Source organism: Micromesistius poutassou (assembly GCF_964030765.1).
Source record: "Micromesistius poutassou genome assembly, chromosome: 23".
Taxonomy (NCBI): Eukaryota; Metazoa; Chordata; class Actinopteri; order Gadiformes; family Gadidae; genus Micromesistius; species Micromesistius poutassou.
The window spans coordinates 3,989,841-4,009,155 of record NC_140293.1 but is presented as its reverse complement, the minus strand read 5'-3'; the positions used below and the strand labels follow the sequence as shown (position 1 = coordinate 4,009,155).

General features: G+C 47.3%; 1 protein-coding gene across 1 annotated transcript in view; it reads right to left on the bottom strand.

Moving 5' to 3' along the window:
- Positions 1–5,081: 5,081 nt before the first annotated feature.
- adam19a (ADAM metallopeptidase domain 19a) overlaps positions 5,082–19,315 on the bottom strand; it is a 110,551-nt gene continuing 96,317 nt past the window's right edge. Inside the window, exons 17-23 of the mRNA XM_084487205.1 lie at positions 18,859–18,936; positions 15,466–15,574; positions 14,469–14,604; positions 9,574–9,673; positions 8,184–8,474; positions 7,261–7,475; positions 5,082–5,252 (exon numbers count right to left, since the gene is read on the bottom strand). Of these exons, the coding sequence (XP_084343331.1) occupies positions 5,201–5,252; positions 7,261–7,475; positions 8,184–8,474; positions 9,574–9,673; positions 14,469–14,604; positions 15,466–15,574; positions 18,859–18,936 (981 nt within the window). The 3' untranslated portion in view covers positions 5,082–5,200. The remainder of the gene's footprint in view (positions 5,253–7,260; positions 7,476–8,183; positions 8,475–9,573; positions 9,674–14,468; positions 14,605–15,465; positions 15,575–18,858; positions 18,937–19,315) is intronic.

The window sequence follows — 19,315 nt, the reverse complement described above, 5'->3', positions numbered from 1 at the left end:
AACAGATACATTTGTTTTATTAAGAACATTGTTTTTTTGTCATTGCGCATATTTCATCCCCACAAATAACAAATAACTACATTTGACTTTTAATACCTTTTTCATTATTCTCAAATGTCAAGAATCTCAAAATGGATTCAAAGTTAGGACTGGGGCCTCTGCTATATGAACTGAGTTAATCCATGTTTCATTATAAAATCAAATGAATATCCCTTACCATTATTCAAGTGTAACTATCTTAAATTGAAGGTAAAGAGGGAGCCTTGGATCCCATCTTGAGTGTCAGGCATGGTGGTCTTTTATTCTTTGCTGGAAATCTACGTTTAGAATCTACAAAAAGACAGGTAGTTAAACCACTCTGCATGGCAACAAAACCAATGGCAAGGAGAAGTCCTCTATATCTAACTGAATAGGATTGGAGGACTGAACCAAATAAATAGATATAGATACAACTATGAAATTATGAGTAGTGAAAAAAAAAAAAAAAAAAAACATCGCAGGGCTTTTATTTTCCAAACTTGAATTCCATCAGCACAATGTCAGTAGTTCGCCCACAAATGAACATTCAACATCCATCCTAGTCCCTTCTAAACCTGAAGGCTTTGGATCAGGATGTGCCCATCTAATCCACCTGTTGTTGGTGTGCCTGCGCAGCCCTTGGAGACGGTTATTGTGATAAGGGCAGCACGAACAAACTTGAATGTTGATGTTGTCTCTCACGTTCCACGGCCTCATGGGTGCCCCCCTTATTTCCTCCCGGTCCCAACAAAGAGAAGCAACTCAACAATAAACCCACCATCTGCCAAACACGAGTGGGTATTAACACAGGGACATCGCACACTCCGTTTCTATTGTCGCAGAGTGCCCCATGAGGAGGGACACACACACACACACACACACGCACACGCACACGCACACGCACACGCACACGCGCACGCACACACACACACACACACACACACACACACACACACACACACACACACACACGTTTGTTTCCTCAACAGAGTACAGAGAGAGGATTTCTTGGTGTTGAGAGCGGAATATGGATGTAGCCTCAGGATTGGGCTGTCTCTGTCGACCAAGTCGAAAATTGAGGAAAAGATAGAATATCGATATCCCTGGAGGTCGGCACAGATTGGAAAGACACACCGTATGGCTTAGTATAGCAATGTAACCTTTACAAAATGGTGTGTGTGTGTGTGTGTGTGTGTGTGTGTGTGTGTGTGTGTGTGTGTGTGTGTGTGTGTGTGTGTGTGTGTGTGTGTGTTTGTGTCTCTTGCTCTCTCGCTCAATGTATTCTACGAGGGCACAAATCCTCCAGTTCCCTTTGGACTTCTAGAAACAAGCTGTATATCGTTATATTTGGAATACGATTGTACCCTCCAAGTTTTAAATATATTATATATCCAGTGTTTACTATATCCATTGTTTATTGACCTTTCTGCGGCGATTTGATCATTTAAATACAGGCCCCCTACATCCATTTGGTGCATATTTATAGTCTTCTATCACAATCACAGTGGGTGCTGCTAATGAGGCCTGCAGTGCCTGGGATGTGTAAGAACGCACAGAATAAAGGATGTGTGGGAGGACTCCGCCGGCACCACGGATCAGGGGCCGAAAACAAAAGCCAGGAAGAGAAACACGCAGCCCACCATCCAGCAAAAATATACAAAAAAAAAAGAATAATATAAAACGGCCCCGGTCATTTGTATGCATGCATCCACCGACCGGGAGCGGAGCCACGGAAATCCATTAAGGTGTTCAGAGTCCCGTCTGGCAGGGCCAGTGCGGAGGCAGAGCGCCTCATGCCGGAGATGCGGGGGCCCCCTCTGGGAAAGGTCTGGGTCGGACCACGTCGTCTGCAGCGAGCCGCTGAATATTCGACCCTTTGGGTTTGTTTGGGCCCTGTGCAGGGGGGGGGGGGGGGGGGGAGAGTGGGTTGGGTGGGTGGTGGTGGTGGGGAGGGTCGGTCGGGTGTCTCTGGGTAATGGATAAAGAAAATGCCTGCATCAATATTTTCTCCCAACAAGGCCATTGCTCTCTGCTGTCCAATAGCGTTCCCTCCCAGCGTAGCGCTCCGCTCTCCCAGGAGAGGTGGCGGGGGGTGGGCGGCCCCTCTTACAGATATCTCATTTCCAACCGACTGGGAAGCCATTAGGGAGAGAGCGGGCGAGAGTCGGCCGGGCTGGGGTCCACGGCGCAGGAGGAGAGAGAAACCAATCTCACACACACACACACACACACACACACACACACACACACACACACACACACACACACACACACACACACACACACACACTCAACGGTTTCACGCACCATTCATCCCCCAGGGAGTCTCCACTGCAATTTTCTGTGCCGCAGACAATATCAGACTCCTAATCTGTGGCTTATTCCTCCCCGAAGGATGGGACGCTAAAGGTCGCGGTGCCCGACCCACGGAGACGTCCACGGTGACCCGCGTAAATGATGATGAAGTCGGGCTTCATTGAGGGGGTTGCTGCGGTGAGAGCCATTGCTCTCTGAATGGACTTTCCACATGGGGCAGGTGTGGGCTGGTGTCAATGTGTGAGTGTATGTGTGTGTGTGTGTGTGTGTGTGTGTGGGGGGGGGGGTGACCAGGGATCAAAAGCATGTGACTTGATGCGAATCTTTCATTGAAGGGCCCTCGTTTTAAATCGACGTGCGATAGAAGTCCATTAAATTCGTGCTAATGTACGTGTACTTCAACAGTTCAACGTTCCAAAATGGAACGTATCTCACAGCAACAAGAATTCCCTGGTGGGATTATTGAATTGTTTTCTGAAGCAGAAATGCATGCTCTGATGCAAATACGGAATAGCTGTCGACTGTAATAACCGGTGTTTGGTCAGCAATGCCGCTGTTCCAGTGGTTTGATTAGAATGGGTGGTGCCTCTTTAAAGCAAGGGTAGGCCATTTATATTGGAAGCCTTTTTTTGTCATATTTGTTGAAATCCTCATTACATCCTGACAGCAGTCAATAAATCAAACGCTTTGACAAAAAAACAAGAAAACAGTCTGGTATCTGTGGCTTTCGCAGGCCTGTTTTAAAACCGGGCCATCATTATTATTCAGCAGCCTGAATAACATGATTAGATGGCCTACCTGTCTGTCTAACTACCTACCTGTGTGCACTCATGCGCATGGCCCGAGTCTTCCACAAGGCTAGGCAGACCTATTGCTACGTCTGGCGAGCCAGCACCAGGTGTCTGGGGGAACGGCTTTGGAAGCAGGCCTGACGGAAGGGGTGGCATTTTTTTTTTCAGTTGGATACTTTCAAAATCAAAGCGTACTCTGGGTGGCTCCCTAGCTTTAAGCAGGAATTAATGAGTGAGGAGTTAATGTATACAAACCACGTTTGTATACACTGTAAGTATGAGTCTGTATTATTATTTAAACATAAAGGCTCAAGGTTCTCTGTGGCAGCGATAACTTCAAACCTGGGACTCGCTCCTCGCCTGAAGGAGAAACAGGGAGAAAGCTCAAGCTGGGACGTAGTCAAACAAAAGTGTCACCACATGAGGATTCTTCCGAGCAATGGTGAATTGCTGTAACAAACCTGCCGGCCAGCTCAGGGCCACAGGAAACGTAACTTCAATACTCCCAACTCCATTTAAGGAGCTCCATTCTTACACTGCAGTGCCAAGGAAATGAAATCGGTGAAATGGAAAAAAAAACAACATGCGGGCTCTGTGTATAAAGAGTGAAAGCTTAGGATTCCATAGCAGATCCGTTATTCCAGGGGAAATATTACCATGGACCAGCAGATGAAATGTTTTTTTTTTTTTTACATTCTTCACAGGGACCTCACAAGGAGCGGTAAGCTGCTGTAGGTAAGATCTGAGTCTTTCTAAAAAGAGAGCGCAGAAAGAGAGATTGGCAGGCATGATGTATTCCCTGAACCAATCAGAAGAGATGCCCTGATGGTCAGAAATTAGCTAGGCGCCACTTAGAATTGAAACAGTCTCATACAAGGTTGGCCCCGCAGTCATCCAGAACAGATAATTCACAGAGCATTTCACTCACTAATAGCTGACAGATGGCGATGGTATTTCATTTTTCCTGTTCAAATGATAGCTCTTAAATCACACTCATGTCACTTTAACACACATTATTCATGCTCTGTCTGGAAACCCCTTCAGCTTTTGCCATGTAAAAAAAAAAACACATCCTGCCTTGCATGTACATTTCCTGTCACGGGCACGAAAGGAGCAAGACGAGGAAGAAACCAAGCAGCCATTTTGTACAAAAAGGTTTTATGCAACAATTCAAAAGTCATCAACGCAGCAAAAGACATTCAAACCAACATAACCAGCCAGATGGGGGGTGGGCTCCGTGCCTGTAGGGTGAAGAAGTTAGATCTGCACAGAAATAACAGCCAGAAACTGTATTCATCTGATTGTATATATATGTCTTTCGATATATATGTGTGTGTGTGTGTGTGAGTGTCTGTGATTGGTGTGTGTGTGTGTGTGTGTGTGTGTGTGTGTGTGTGTGTGTGTGTATGTGTGTGTGTGTGTGTGTGTTTATACGGCTGAACACTTTAAGAGCATTCAGGACACGCCCCCCGAGGTATAAGAGACTTCTTTGGCACATGACATAAATGACGACAACAAAAACAAAATCTGTAAACAGATGACAATAACCACAACAAGGCCAGCATTGCTTTTTTTCTTTCTCCGTTTTCTTACATGTTTTTTTTTTTTTTTTTTTTACATAGCGTAAACAGATTGACAAAAAAATTATAGTAAAATAATAATAATCATAAAAAAAAATGCGAAAAAGTTGTAGAGAAGATTCTCCCCCCCTCCCCCCCCTGGTGATAATATTAGATTATTCTCAGTCTGCAAGTCCTCCGTGCAAAACCGCGTCGCCATGGAAATATCAGTGCAGGGGGGGGGGGGGGGGGGGGGAGAGAGGGTGTGTGTCAAGTCAGGCCGAACTGAATCTCTGCATTGACCTTCTTGACCATCGTCCGTCCCCCCCCCCCCCCCCCAATTCGCCAGCCTTAGCCCCCCACCCCCCCCCGCCCCCATCCTCCACGAGGTGTCTGTACTCTCTGTTAGTGCAAATAGGCCGTGCCTTCGCTGCCTTCTCACTCCAGAGCAGAGGAGGAGGAGGAGGAGGTGGTGGAGGAGAAGGAGGTGGAGGCGGTGTGCTTCGACAAACGAGGTCATTTTCGAAAGGGAGATGAGGCTGAGTTTGGTTTGGCTCCCGGCACGGGTCTACGTAGAGTAAAGGGGTTGGGGTTGGGGGGGGGGGGTGAAGACACAGACAAGAAGAGCATAGTCAGGGACCAGACACTGACCACAGTACACAACACTTGATTCCGAGTGAAACTTTGTAACGGCGACCATCTCCTCACTTCCCAATCGAACAAATCAGCAAGTGTTTGAGTTGAACCCACGTGCGGAGTTGCAAAATGCAGCTTAAAAGTATTGATCCGGCGAATGTTTGCGGCGAGCGAAGCCGATTCCAAACTATTGACCGGTCACTCTTCACACATGGTGGACCACGCCTCGACCGACACACAAGCCACTTAAACACCCCGACCATGCAGGGAAACAGGATGTTTCCTGACACTTTTTATTTACTTATTTACTCACATGCCCCCTTTTGGTTTGTTCTCCCGACAACAATGAGCCCCTTAAGAATCGGTGAGAGTGCAGATCACAATGTGGCGGCACGAAAGGCAGCTGTCTGCTCGTGAAGGAGTGCCAGCCCGCGTTCGCTGCTCCGTGAGCCCCTCACACAGAAATCGATTGTCAAGAGAACAAAGTCTGATATCTGCCCCTGGCTACTACATCTCGTGGCTTACAGGCCAATACCGCAGCTCTTGGGCAAGGCTTCAACGGACTTAAGCCTTAAATATCCCTTCATGCCGGCTTCGTACAGAGATAGAAGGGGCGGCGGGATTAACATAGGCAACATCTCAGAGTCAGACTCTCGCCTAGCCCCTTTTGGTGAAATAATCAATCGACTCACGAGACATTGTTACGCTACTTTAGAACTGTTCAGCGCAGGAAACATTCGGATCGGCTCTTCAAAGTATCGGAAAGGGAATTATTATCAATTTTATCCCCACCTAACTCCATCTACCTAACACCAGCCATCTTGTTTTCCTAGTAGAACAACCTGGAGTATACAGAGATCATAGTTTGAGATGAGTTTAGATTCGGTGGAGCAGAAGGGAAAGATTGCATTTGAAGATGAAGGTTTTTTTTGGTTGAACCTTCGAATTCCGTTACTTTCAATCTTTTGGCACACCTAACATACTCCGCCACAAAAGAAAGTGGTGGTTGGATGATCAAAACACATTTTTCTTCATCTAACATTCATTAAACGGATTGGGACGTTCAGGGAACCAAGACTGAAATGTTGCACCTTTGACCCAAGACTCATCAAACGGAACTCATTCCAAAAACGTTTATTGCAGCACCGTCAGAGCACAGAGCTGGAGCTGTTGTGCAATGAGTTAAAACAACTTTTTAAGCGTGTTTGGCACTCAATCCTTTTAATGCAGCGGACACACTGCAATGGATGGATTTTGAAATGGAATAGATTCGCCCTGCTGCGTTGCTGCATATTGCATGCCCTAATAGAGCAAACATTTATGGAGGCGTATAGGCTAGGACGGCATCCCCATTTCAAACCACTTTACGGTTGTTTACAAAGACGTGCGTGTGTGTGCGTTTGTTCATGCCCCTGTTTGTGTGTGTCTTGTGTTGGACTGTCTGTGTCTGGGTTTGTGTCCTTCAGTTTTTTTTGGTTTGCGTGTGGTATCTGAGTGTGTGTGTCCTTCAGTTTTTTTGGTTTGTGTCTTTCTTTGTGTGTTTGTGTGTTTATGGTTGTTCATGCACCTGTTTGTGAGTATGTGTGTGTATGTGTACGTGTATGTGTGTGTATGTGTGTGTGTGTATGTTTCCATGTGTTAGTCTATGTGTGTGTGTGTGTGTATGTGTTAGTGTTAGTGTATGTGTGTGTGTTAGTGTATTTGTGTATGTGTGAGTGTGAGTGTGTGTACGTGTATGTGTTAGTGTTAGTGTTAGTGTATGTGTGTATGTGTATGTGTTAGTGTGTGTGTGTGTGTGTGTGTGTTTATGTGTATGTGTTAGTGTTAGTGTATGTGTGTGTGTGTGTGTGTGTGTGTGTGTGTGTGTGTGTTTATGTGTATGTGTTAGTGTTAGTGTATGTGTGTGTGTGTGTGTGTGTGTGTGTGTGTGTGTGTAGTACCTGAGTACTTTGAGGGAGGGCACGGCAGACACCTTGACGGCGGCCGGTGTGGGCCCGGCGGCGGCGGGCATCATGACCAGCAGGCCGGCGGGGGGCCTCGCCGGGGGCCCGGACCGGGCCGGGCTCACGTAGGCCACGGGCGCTCTGGCCGGGCTGAGGGGGAGGGGCCTCTGGGGGGGGAGGAGCGAGCGTCTGGACTGTGGCTCCGACACGATCTAACCAGAGAAGAAGAGCACATGACACAATCTAACCAAAACCAGAGAAGAAGAGCAGATGACACAATCTAACCACAACCAGAGAAGAAGAGCACATGACACAATCTAACCACAACCAGAGAAGAAGAGCAGATGTGTTGACTTCCTGCCTGAGAGGTTGGAGACCTTGGAAGTGTTCATGGGATACAGATGTGTTAAAGGTCTGATATGTCACATCTCCCCAATCAAATGTGTCATCAATATATAAAAAAATGACGGGATTATGTAACATATTTTGTAGCGTTGTGTTGTATATAGTGTATAGTGTGTGTGACTCCTCTCACACTGTGTGGGGTGTATAGTGTATAGTGTATAGTCACTATACACTATACTATAGTGTATAGTGTGTAGTGTGTAATTCCTCACACACTCTGTGGAGTGCACAGTGTGTGTGGCTCCTCTCACACTCTGTGGGGTGTATAGTGTATAGTGTATAGTGTGTGTGACTCCTCTCACACTCTGTGGGGTGTATAGTGTGTGTGACTCCTCTCACACTCTGTGGAGTGCACAGTGTGTGTGACTCCTCTCACACTGTGTGGAGTGCACAGTGTGTGTGACTCCTCTCACACTCTGTGGAGTGCACAGTGTGTGTGACTCGTCTCACACTGTGTGGAGTGCACAGTGTGTGCGTGTGGCTGTAGTGCACGAGGGTGGAGGTGGGGCGTTTACCAGCGGCGAGCGGGTGGGGTTGAGGGGCAGGGGTTTCCTGGGCGGTGTGAGCCGCTGGGGGCTGGCCGGGGACTTGGCCGGAGGCGCGGGGCTGGCGGCCGACGCGGGGCGCTTGCCCCCGGCCAGTGACGGCGGCGGCCGGGGCCCCCTGCTGGCCCCCGCCGGGGACGCAGAGGGCCTCAGGGGACGCACCACGTTGACGGGCTGGGCGGCGGCGGCGCTGCTGCTGACGGGGGCCGTCGGTGGGGTGGGCCGCAGGGGCAGCAGCTCCTTGCTGGTGTGGGGGAGCAGCTGGTGGGGTGGGGTGGGGGGGGGGAAGGGTGGTGGTGGTGGTGGTGAGAAAGGGGGGATGGTGGTGAGGAGGGGTTGGGGGGGTGGGGGGAGAGGAAGGGTGGTGAGGAGGAGGAGGAGGGGGGGGTTAAAAGGGGAGGTGATTAACTAGAATGATTGGTTGTGATTATGATGAAGATTAAAGACTTCATGACTCCTGGCCTCTGCACATTACTGAACGTTTACCCTCTGGGGATTAATCAAGTATTTACTGACCTACTTAGATGTAAATTGATTGATAATTGATGAAATGATTGAACCAATGACAATGTCCGATATAAATAGGCAGATAGAGGCAATATCCATTGCAAATCCTTCTAGCCGAAGCAGGGAGGAACAGCTTATGTTCGTCTCTCATCTCTATCCATACACAGATCACAGAAGAAAATACCTCCAATAACACTGAGAGAAGGTGTCAGGGTTGACAGCTGAATATTTGTATTCCCTGCTGGTAAAACGGAACCGACAACACGTTATTTCTTTACTCTACAATACAAAAAACAAAGGAAACCAGAGGGACCACCTTGAATACACCCACACACACACACACACACACACACACACATACAAACACAAAAACACCCAAACAGACACACACACCCACACACACCAACACACACACACAGACACACCCACACACACATGCACAGACAGAGACACACCCACACTGACACCGACACAAACACACACACACACACCCAGACACACACACACACACATACACACAGAGACACACACATACAAACACAAAAACACCCAAACAGACACACACACCCACACACACCAACACACACACACAGACACACCCACACACACACACACACATGCACAGACAGAGACACACCCACACTGACACCGACACAAACACACACACACACACCCAGACACACACACACACACACATACACACAGAGACACCCCCCCCGACACACACACCCACACATGCACGCACACCAACACACACACACACACACACACACACACACACACACACACACACACACACACACACACCCACACACACACACACACACACACAAACAGACACACAGGGGCCCACCTCCTTGTGGCCGGTCGCTCTGTTGATGGGCCCGACCACCTTCAGGTGAAAGGCAGGGTTCAGGTGGCCATTCTTCTCCTTCTCAGCAGACGCCTGGAGCCTGATAGACAGGGCGAGATAGAGAGAAAGCGAGAGAGAGAGGGGGAGAGTAAACAGGGACAGAGAGAGAGAGCAAAGAGCGAAAGCGAGAGCGGGAGAGAGAGAGCGGGAGAGAGAGCGAGAGAGAGAGAAAGAGAGAGAGAGCGAGAGCGAGGAGGGGGAATAAACAGGGACAGAGAGAGAGAGAGAGAGAGAGAGAGAGAGAGAGGGACAGATAAACGAGAAAACAAACCAAACAAAGCCTTTAGTCCCTTTATCACACTCAGACAAGGCTCCCCGCAGCAGATATGGCTCGGGAAGAAAGCTGTCAGGATTGTCCATCAATCAATGTGCTCTGGCATTGATTTGATAGCCTGGGGAGGGCGGCGATACCGGCGAGAGGGGAGGGGGGGGGGGGGGGAGTCTTTTATCTGGCGTGAAGTGAAAGAGGAGAAGAGATGCGGGCATGATGGAGGAGAACACATTCAATCATCCGGGGGGGGGTAGACGGCCCGTCGTGTGGTAGCCAAGCGATCGATATGTGAAAAGCATCATCAAAAGGATATCTAATTGCATTCATTTGGTAATGGATCGGAGGTGTTCCTCGGGTTTCTCCATGCAGCAGCGTTCTCCTTGATGGGAGGGATGGATCGGCAGGGGGGTCGGGGCGTTGTGTACAAGCCAGACACCATCTGGCCAAGCAGCCCCGGCTGATGGACTTTATCCTAGAAATGCCTTTTAATCGTCCTAACAGACTTGTTGGCCACGGCAGTGGGGTTATCTGGTCAGGCGTGGATCCCCTCATCGTTCCCTTCGCTGCGCCCCATCATCTCCATGTTGCACCGGGAGTCGCAACGCAGGACGTTCACGACGTTCCTGGTCCCAGGGACAGTCGGGAACACTTGCTAGGGGTGGGTTCAGCTCCCAGAACAAAACGACATCAATGAGAGCAAAACGTCTCCCGCCGAAGACGGACGCCTCGACAGCCCCCGTCACCATGGAAGCCAGAGTTTACTTTTGTTATTTTGTTTGGATGTTCTGGCCGGGGGTGAATTACAGGCCACGGTATCATAAAACACACCACACACATGTGATATATATTATATCATATAAATATATATATATATATATTTCATTTTTCAAAGAACAGAGGGATAAATCCCATCCTCCCAGAGATGAACTGTGCATGAACCGAGAGTCTTGGCCGCAGAACAAAACCCCTGTGGAAAAAAAGAAAGAAAGGCACAGAACTGGAGGAGGAGGAGGAGGAGGAATAAGAGGGATTAGGAGTAAGGATAAGGAGAAAGAGGTCGAAGGAGGGATGAGGAGGAGGGATGAGGAGAAAAGATGAGGAGGAGGAGGAGGAGGAAGAGGAGGAGGAAGAGGAGAAGGGATGAGGAGGAGGAGGAGGGGGAGGAGTGGGAGGAGGGATGAGGAGAAGGGATGAGGAGGAGGAGGAGGGGGAGGAGTGGGAGGAGGGATGAGGAGAAGGAGGAGGGGGAGGAGGAGGATGAGGGATTAGGAGGAGGGATATGGAGAAAGAGGAGGAGGGATGAGGAGAAGAGATGAAGAAGAGAAGGAGGAGGAAGAGGATGGATGAGGAGAAAGAGGAGAAGGAGGAGGCGGAGGAAGAGGGATGAGGAGGAGGAGGAGGAGGGATGAGGAGGAGGAGGATGAGGGTTGAGGAGGAGGAGGCAGAAGGAGAAGTGGGAAGAGGAGGAGGAGGAGGGTTGAGGAGGACGGAGGAGGAGGGATGAGGAGGAGGAGGAGGAGGGGGAGGATGCATCATCATCTGCTCTGTGGGTCCGGTTAAAAGCCTTTTTAATCATCCAGCTGCCTCCCTCTTCCTCCTGCGTCCCCCGTTCCGTCTGAGGGCCTCCCCTCCCACACAAGCTGCCCCGGAGCAGAGGTTCAGCCCAGGCCCCGGCCCCTGGCCTCCATGTTTGGGGCCCGCTGTCTTGGCCGTGTGTGCTACTAGAACACTGAGGGCCCGGCGTGGCAACGGGCCAGGGTCTATTTAGCAGAAGTGGCTAAATGGGAGCGCTATAAACGCTGCCAAAGACCCTAACTCTTCATGCTCAGTCATGGCGTTGTGAGAGAATCAGTTCAGGTGGGAGAGGGGGGAACACGAACACACACACACACACACACACACACACACACACACACACACACACAAACACACGCACGCATGCAAATGCACGCACGACAGAGCTCGTAGAAAATGAAGTGGACTTTTAGCGGGCTTGCAGGTTCATATGAACGTACAACGTTTAATTTTAATTTTCAAAGTGGAGACATCTAATTGCTGATGATTTCTGCTCATGCTGAAATGGAACATCCCTATCTGTGAATCTACTGAATGCTCATGAGCAAGACACTCATTTTTCTTGTTCATATTTACTCTTATCACCTTCATTCGCATATCCATGGATTCCATGGTAGCGATTCTTAAAGCTGCAATATTGATATTCAACTTTTAATGGTCCACGCAGTTCAGCAAGGGTAATGTAATGTGGTTGTAGTATTGTGTGTGAGGTCTGTTTTATTTTGTCGTTTTTCATCTGATGTACACTGGTCAGCTTTTGAAGAAACACATCAGTCACAACTTTTGTAAAATAAATAAACATATAATGTGTTGTAATGTGTTTTCATAAAATATAGATTCCTGGGTCCTGTTTAGTGATTTCTGTTCTATATTCCCACATACTAATATATATATATATACATATATACTCACCTACCTCTTTAACCACCTACCAGCCTAACTACCCATCTACGCTCCCTCCCTAGCGACTTAAACACACTAACCTCCCCCCCTCTCTCCCTCCCTCCCTAACTACCTATCCCCTTACCTACAGACCTACCTACCCCCCCCCACCTCCCTCACTCTCTCCTCCCCTCTTCTCCAGTTCTCCTCCTAGCCCAGATCACTAAAGGCTTAATCATCTTGAAAACCTTCTATGGCTGAACTACTCATAAGATAACTTTAAAGACTTCCCTCTCCTCACTACGGTTCTCACACACACACACACACACACACACACACACACACACACACACACACACACACACACACACACACACACACACGCGCGCACACACGCACACTCTGTGTGTCAGCTCACTGACAGCGTTGATGTGCGACCGGTGCTATTCGGCTAAGCTATGACGCGTGTGTGATAACTCTCCACCTTAACGTCTTGCTGTGGACAGCTTTGAGAGAGGGGTAAAACAATATAAATAAACCCATAATGATGGTCATGTCGTCTGGTACTTAAATCTCCAACCCAGGAGCTAAAGACGTGAATTAGCTCCTAGGTATGCCGGATTTGATATATTTATTGAGCCTAGTCGCTGTTAAATAAACAAATAGGTGTAATAAAATGAAATAAATATAATAATTTCTTTCGGGAAGGTATTTGCGTCAATTAGCAGTATTTACTGGGAGGTAATATAAAAATGCAAACCAGACACGTTTTATGACATTACGGATTGTTGTCTTGCCGTTAAATTAAAACACCCGATTAAAACACCTTGGTTCTAACGCAAATGTCAAATAACAGCACTACCTGAAATGTTATGACATTTCATTGTTCTCATCTGCTACTAAATCAGTCAAGGCTTCATTTGAATGTCATCGTTGAGTCTAAATATACCATCCACAACATGGCTCAATTAGCAACCACAACCCTAGCGGGGAATTAACTCTCTGGTGATTCACGTGTGTGTGCACTGCAGCATTTAGGTGCTGGGACACACACACACACACACACACACACACACACACACACATACACATACACACACACACACACACACACACACACACACACACACACACACACACACACACACACACTCACACGATAGGGAGGTGGGATCACAAAAGGTAGGGGCGTTCATGCATGGACTAATTAGAAAGCGTATCTGAATGACCTTATTTTTGTGGTATATTTATACCGTCTGTTGTCTCCAGACTTCATTATGCACGGTGTGTATGCACACACACGTATGCGTATGGAGATGTGGATGGATATGAAAATGTTCTCATTTTTGTTAATGTTGTTGTTGTACCCTGTCTGTATGCCAAGGATTGCATTCATGCACATTTTTTTGTTGTTGCTGTCAAAATTGTTTTGAAGGGAAAGGCATAAATCATAGAATTTAAAATATTGTATGTGCCCCCTTTCCCCGTCACCCATAACCCCCCACCTAGGAGGGACTGGAGGGCAGTGATGGCAGGGCACCCTGGAGTGCCTTGAAGCGAGGCTAGGTGTGTGTGTGTGTGTGTGTGTGTGTGTGTGTGTGTGTGTGTGTGTGTGTGTGGGGGGGGGGGTTGATCAGTTGAGCTTCAGTGAACACTCCTAACACTAGCAATCAAACAATCATTTAAAGAGGCTCCTGTTTAAAGTACTATTTATGAAATGCCTCATGATCGATTCATCATCCAACCTCATCTTATTAAATATCTTCTACCAATAATGCAAACGGCTATCAAAACATCTACGACCCTGTATCCTGAGGACACGCGCAGTATGACACTTTAGCTAAGGGTAACTGAGGATATTTCATCCATATGCAGAGTTACTCTCTGTATTTTTCAGTAGGCATAGTAGATAATTGTACATATGCAATAAGCAACAAGGTTTCAGCCAGGAAAAAGCCCTGTAGCCCCTGGATAAAAAAATGATGGAAAAAAATGGCCAGGCAAAAGCTCTGTGTCCAGGGCTTTTGCCTGGCCATTTTTTTCCATCATTTTTTCATCTTCAAACCTTGTTGCAACGACACCAGCCTCCTGCTTTCGGGGGACCTACTTGTGGTTCTTCTCCCGCTGGGAGAGCCACTTGTGGTAATAGGAGCTCTTGATCCTGAGACAGTAGAAGGCGGTGAGCACCCCGGGCAGCAGCACCAGGAAGGCAAACAGCAGGCCGGCAACCAGGCCCACCTCGCCTGTGTGGATGGACAGACAGACAGACAGGGGGGGGGGCAGACAGACGGATGGACCGAGGTCAGCGGTGAGGACAGGTGTACGTTTACGTTATGCACAGTATGAAACTTTAGCTGTATGAAAGGGTAACTGAGGATGTTTTATCCATATGCATAGTTACCCTCTGTGTTTCAATAGGCATAGTAGATAATTGTACATATGCACACTTTTTGTAAAAATGCTAATTTATATAAATTATTCTTAGAAAATATATGTAAATATATAATTATATAACAAAGCAAATGGAATATATGTAAGTAAAAAAAAACACAAACAGTATGGAATGGTGAAATACGAAATAAGTGTACATTTGTGCATGTATTTTTGTTTGTTTATATCAATTTTTCTTTTCGTTCTTGTGCTGGGCAATTGTAATGGCAATAATGTCCAATTCAATAAAGAAATCAACCTAAAGCATCGCTTGAAGTAAACACGGTGGATCGCTGTGGAAGATGTGAGGAGACATATAGATAAACTGTGTGCCTAACAGCAACACAATACACGTATAGATTTATATATATGCGTTTAAAAGAAAACGCCGTCGGTGTGTGAATGTCAGGCAATAATTGTGAGGCGCTTTGAAGGACTGTGGGTTCAAAAAGCACTGTATATAAAAGCCTTCCATTTACCATAAAAAAAAAACTGACTTAAAGATCTTCTGTTTGTGATGTTAGCTGCTATGCCAGTCAAAACACACTTACCTACCCATTTACCCTGATGTCACAGTGTGTGTAAGAGTGCATGTACTGTACATGTGTGTGAGAGAGTGTGTGTGTGTGTGTGTGTGTGAGAGTGTGTGTGTGTGTGTGTGTGTGTGGACGTACTGTTGTACTGCACGGGCCCACTGTCCACGCTGCCCCCCAGCCCTGACTTGTCACAGAAGGGTGGAGCCCAGCCACGGTTACAGTGGCAGTTCCCATTGCTGTTGCACACCTGCAGACACACACACACACACACACACACACACACACACACACACACACACACACACACACACACACACACACACACACACACACACACACACACGCAAATCAACACAGCATAATGCCTTTTCAATGGACAAAAAAGGGACAGATTACATAATGCACAACACATTCAACAGTTTATTCCTATTCATTTTTTGGACGACAACGAAACAAAACCCAGCACTTTGCTTACACGACAAGAGCCCCGCCCTCCCTCGCTCTCCGTAACCGTGGTAACCACCAAGGCTTTGACATGGTAAACAAGAAACCCTCCTTTGAAGGATTAATATCCTTTATGAGCTGTCATACATGGCAAACAAAAGGTCTGAGCGTCGTTAGTCTCGACACCGTTAGTGCAGACTCCGTGGTTGTCGCCTGGCTCCCAGTCTGCACAAATTGTTTCTTGGTTGTTACTTGGTCACTTGGTTGCCGTGTTATTGTTGCACGCGGCGACAACAGAGTTCCATCCACAACCGTTTGACAGGTGTGAATACAGGCCGGCGATTAAGAACCCCTTCTGGCGACCCGGGTACGAGCAATATACTCACTCCCCGATTCCCCTGGCCATGAACATTAACCAATCACATCGGTGTGTCTGATATAGGCGGGCCAAAAGCGTTGCTGTTTTACCGAGTCTTATCTATTGTTTAGCTCTGCTAGCTCACCCCTTGTATTCTTCTGAATGGTCGTAGTATTATCCAATTGCGTGCAGTGATATTTTCAAATGCATGCTTGGTGCCGCCCCTCGAGTTGGGCCATTTTCATTACTCGTTGCCAGACCCTACAGCTTTCTAGATGTGGGTCTGGATTTCCATGCTAGGAAAGATGTGCAATAGTGAAAGTGTTCTTCCTACGAAATGTATGCATGAGTTGGGACCAGCCCTACCTAAGTGCCATTTTCTACCAATCAGGTTCAGGAACATAACATAATACATAACAAGGAACATAACAAGGAACATAGCATGTTCAGGAACATAACAAATGCACATTACCCTTAACGGAAAACACAGTTTTGAGCGTGTTTGAAGCTTGCCATTTCATTTCCGCATGGTGTTTGGCCAGTGACAGCTTAATGACTTCTCTTTACGGGTAAACAAGCTGCAAATGTTTCCCCTTTCTTACGTGAAACCCACGGCGGGAACGTAATTAATATCTCCAGATGTCTGGACCCGACATTTCCCTCCACAGAGGGGTGACAAAATGGGCGAGTTCCTTGGCAATATGAAGCCAATTAAATGAACTTCCAGAATGGTGTGGTTTTTATGCTGAATCCATTCTCCCCCAAACTGATTTTGGCCAGAATTTCATATAACACATATAAGCGCCCACTAAAACGAAGCAGCCCTTATCTTGATATAAAAGACACATGGGCGCTGCTCAACCAACCAACAAGGGAACTATTTCCTTCCACTCTTAATCTCACTCTGCACTACCACTGAAGTCTCTCTGAATTCACAGCACAACGCACACAAACCGTCTATCTGCCAAGGGTCCGTTTTACGTTTTTATTGGTTATCACAAGCCTGGTGAGACCGTCCAAGATAATCAGGTTTGCATTTCCCAATGAATATCAGTCTGGCCTTGGCTGGGCAGCCATTGATTTCCACACATGGGCGCGGCCTTACGGTGTTCAGGAAAGTCCTGCAGATCCAATTAAAGAACTAAGTGACCCTCTGGCTCCCTTCCCTCTGGCGAGATGAGCTCGGAAGTAAAGCGAAAACATATTATCTGCCAAGAAATGCCGTCCGTGCAGCTTCTCCTGTTAATCTTTTAACATCATTATTCGTTCTATTTCAGATAAAACAGTTTTGATTTCTCTGTAGATTGGACCACTTTCGTTTTTTTTCTTTCTTTTTTTCTTGCTCCTCACTTCCGTCATGAACCGCAACTCCCTCCCCTCAGCGCCGATTGGTCCGATCGTTTTCACGTTTTTTTTCGGGGGGGGGGGGCTTTTATCGGACATGAGACACGACCGATCTGCAGAGAGTGACGGAACGGAAACGTTCACGTCAACCTTTAGGTGCTGGCGGTAAACATCGGAACGTTTTTTTTTTACGTGTTTTTTTTTTTTTTGACGGGGTCGGAGACACGCAGCCCGGTGCCTGGCCCGATCAGTCACGCCTCTAAAGTTAATACACCTGGAACGTTCCGATGTTTATCCCGTCACGGTCCGCTTACTCCCATCACCGGTACGTTGATAGCTGTCATATAACGGAGATGGGGGAGGGCGGGGGGTGTGTGCCATCGGTAGGCTGACCTTAAGGGCTGGCTTTAAAGACATGTGGGGTGTGAAATTACAGTGAACAGCAGGGCGGGCATTGAGCGCAAAGGGTCACAAACAATAAAAATAAGTTGTGGTTCAAGGCTGGGCTGGCTGTAATTGAATGAGAGAGAGGGGGAGGGCTGTGTGTGTGTGTGTGTGTGTGTGTGTGTGTGTGTGTGCTGATTTCGTTGCTGATTTTCTGATTTCCTCTCATAAACTAGAATCATTCAAGGTTTATTTTGAACAAGACAACATCTGCGCACCTCCGGGCAAAATAAAGATTTTCTTCTGACCATAGTTTATTCACTGCTAAAAACTTGTATTTTTTTGTATAAGCATAAGCCACACAATTGCAGGCCGCCGGCATGTCAAAACTCCTGATTCTCTGTACAGGTTTGTATAGAGGACTTACAAAAGTTCTCTATACAAACCCAATCAGAAAACAGAAAAAGTACCCACACAGTTTTCAAACATTATTTCTGTGTTTAGTTACAGTTCCCGTAGTTTCACACTCCTGACTGTACATCACATAGCGCACACTCCTCGCACCTTTTCACTTCTTAAACACTATTAAATCGACTGGATAAGGACTGAGATGAGAACGCATCACGTATGAAGACATCTTCAAACCGGCCCTCGGACAGATGGATCTGGACAGGTCGCTGTCTGCTCTTGCACGGAAACAGATGTCTAAACTCCCTTAAACACTTCCCCCTTCCCAGAGCGCTGTTTTGAGCCCATAAACTCCGGACCACTCAAATCCTGTCGCCACTCACTGGGGGAAAGACTGATAAATAGTTCATCACTCCTTTGTTCTTAAAAAAATACTTCATTTACTTATGAAAAAAAAACTTTTTACAAGTGGCCTTGCGAGAGAGAGCCTCTCCCTTCACTCAAGGACATAGAGGGAGGGAATAACAAGCAGCCAGCTGTATCTGGCAGCAGGGCTGATAGAGTGTGTGTGTGTGTGTGTGTGTGTTCCCTACCCCGTGGTCGTGACAGCGTGAGATGCACGTCTCCAGCTCGCTAAACGAGGTGTTCTGGCATCTGCGGTCCCTGCACACCTGTGGGGTGACAAGAGCAGCAACACATGACAATCTACCACACACACACACACACACACACACACACACACACACACACACACACACACACACACACACACACACACACACACACACTCACCCATTACAACTTTATTTTTAAAGGGGTGTTGTGAGTGCAGGCACCCTTGTGATGGAAAATGACAAACCCCTATACTAAGTGTGTGTGTAATCGATTGTGTGTAAGTGTATGTGTGTGTGTTGATGCATGCGTATTTGAGTTTGTGTGTGAGTGCATGTATGTGTGTGCCTATGTGTGTATGAGTGAGTGTCTGATAAATGTGTGTGTGTGTGTGTGTGTGTGTGTGTGTGTGTATGCGTGTGTGTGTGTGCGCGCGTA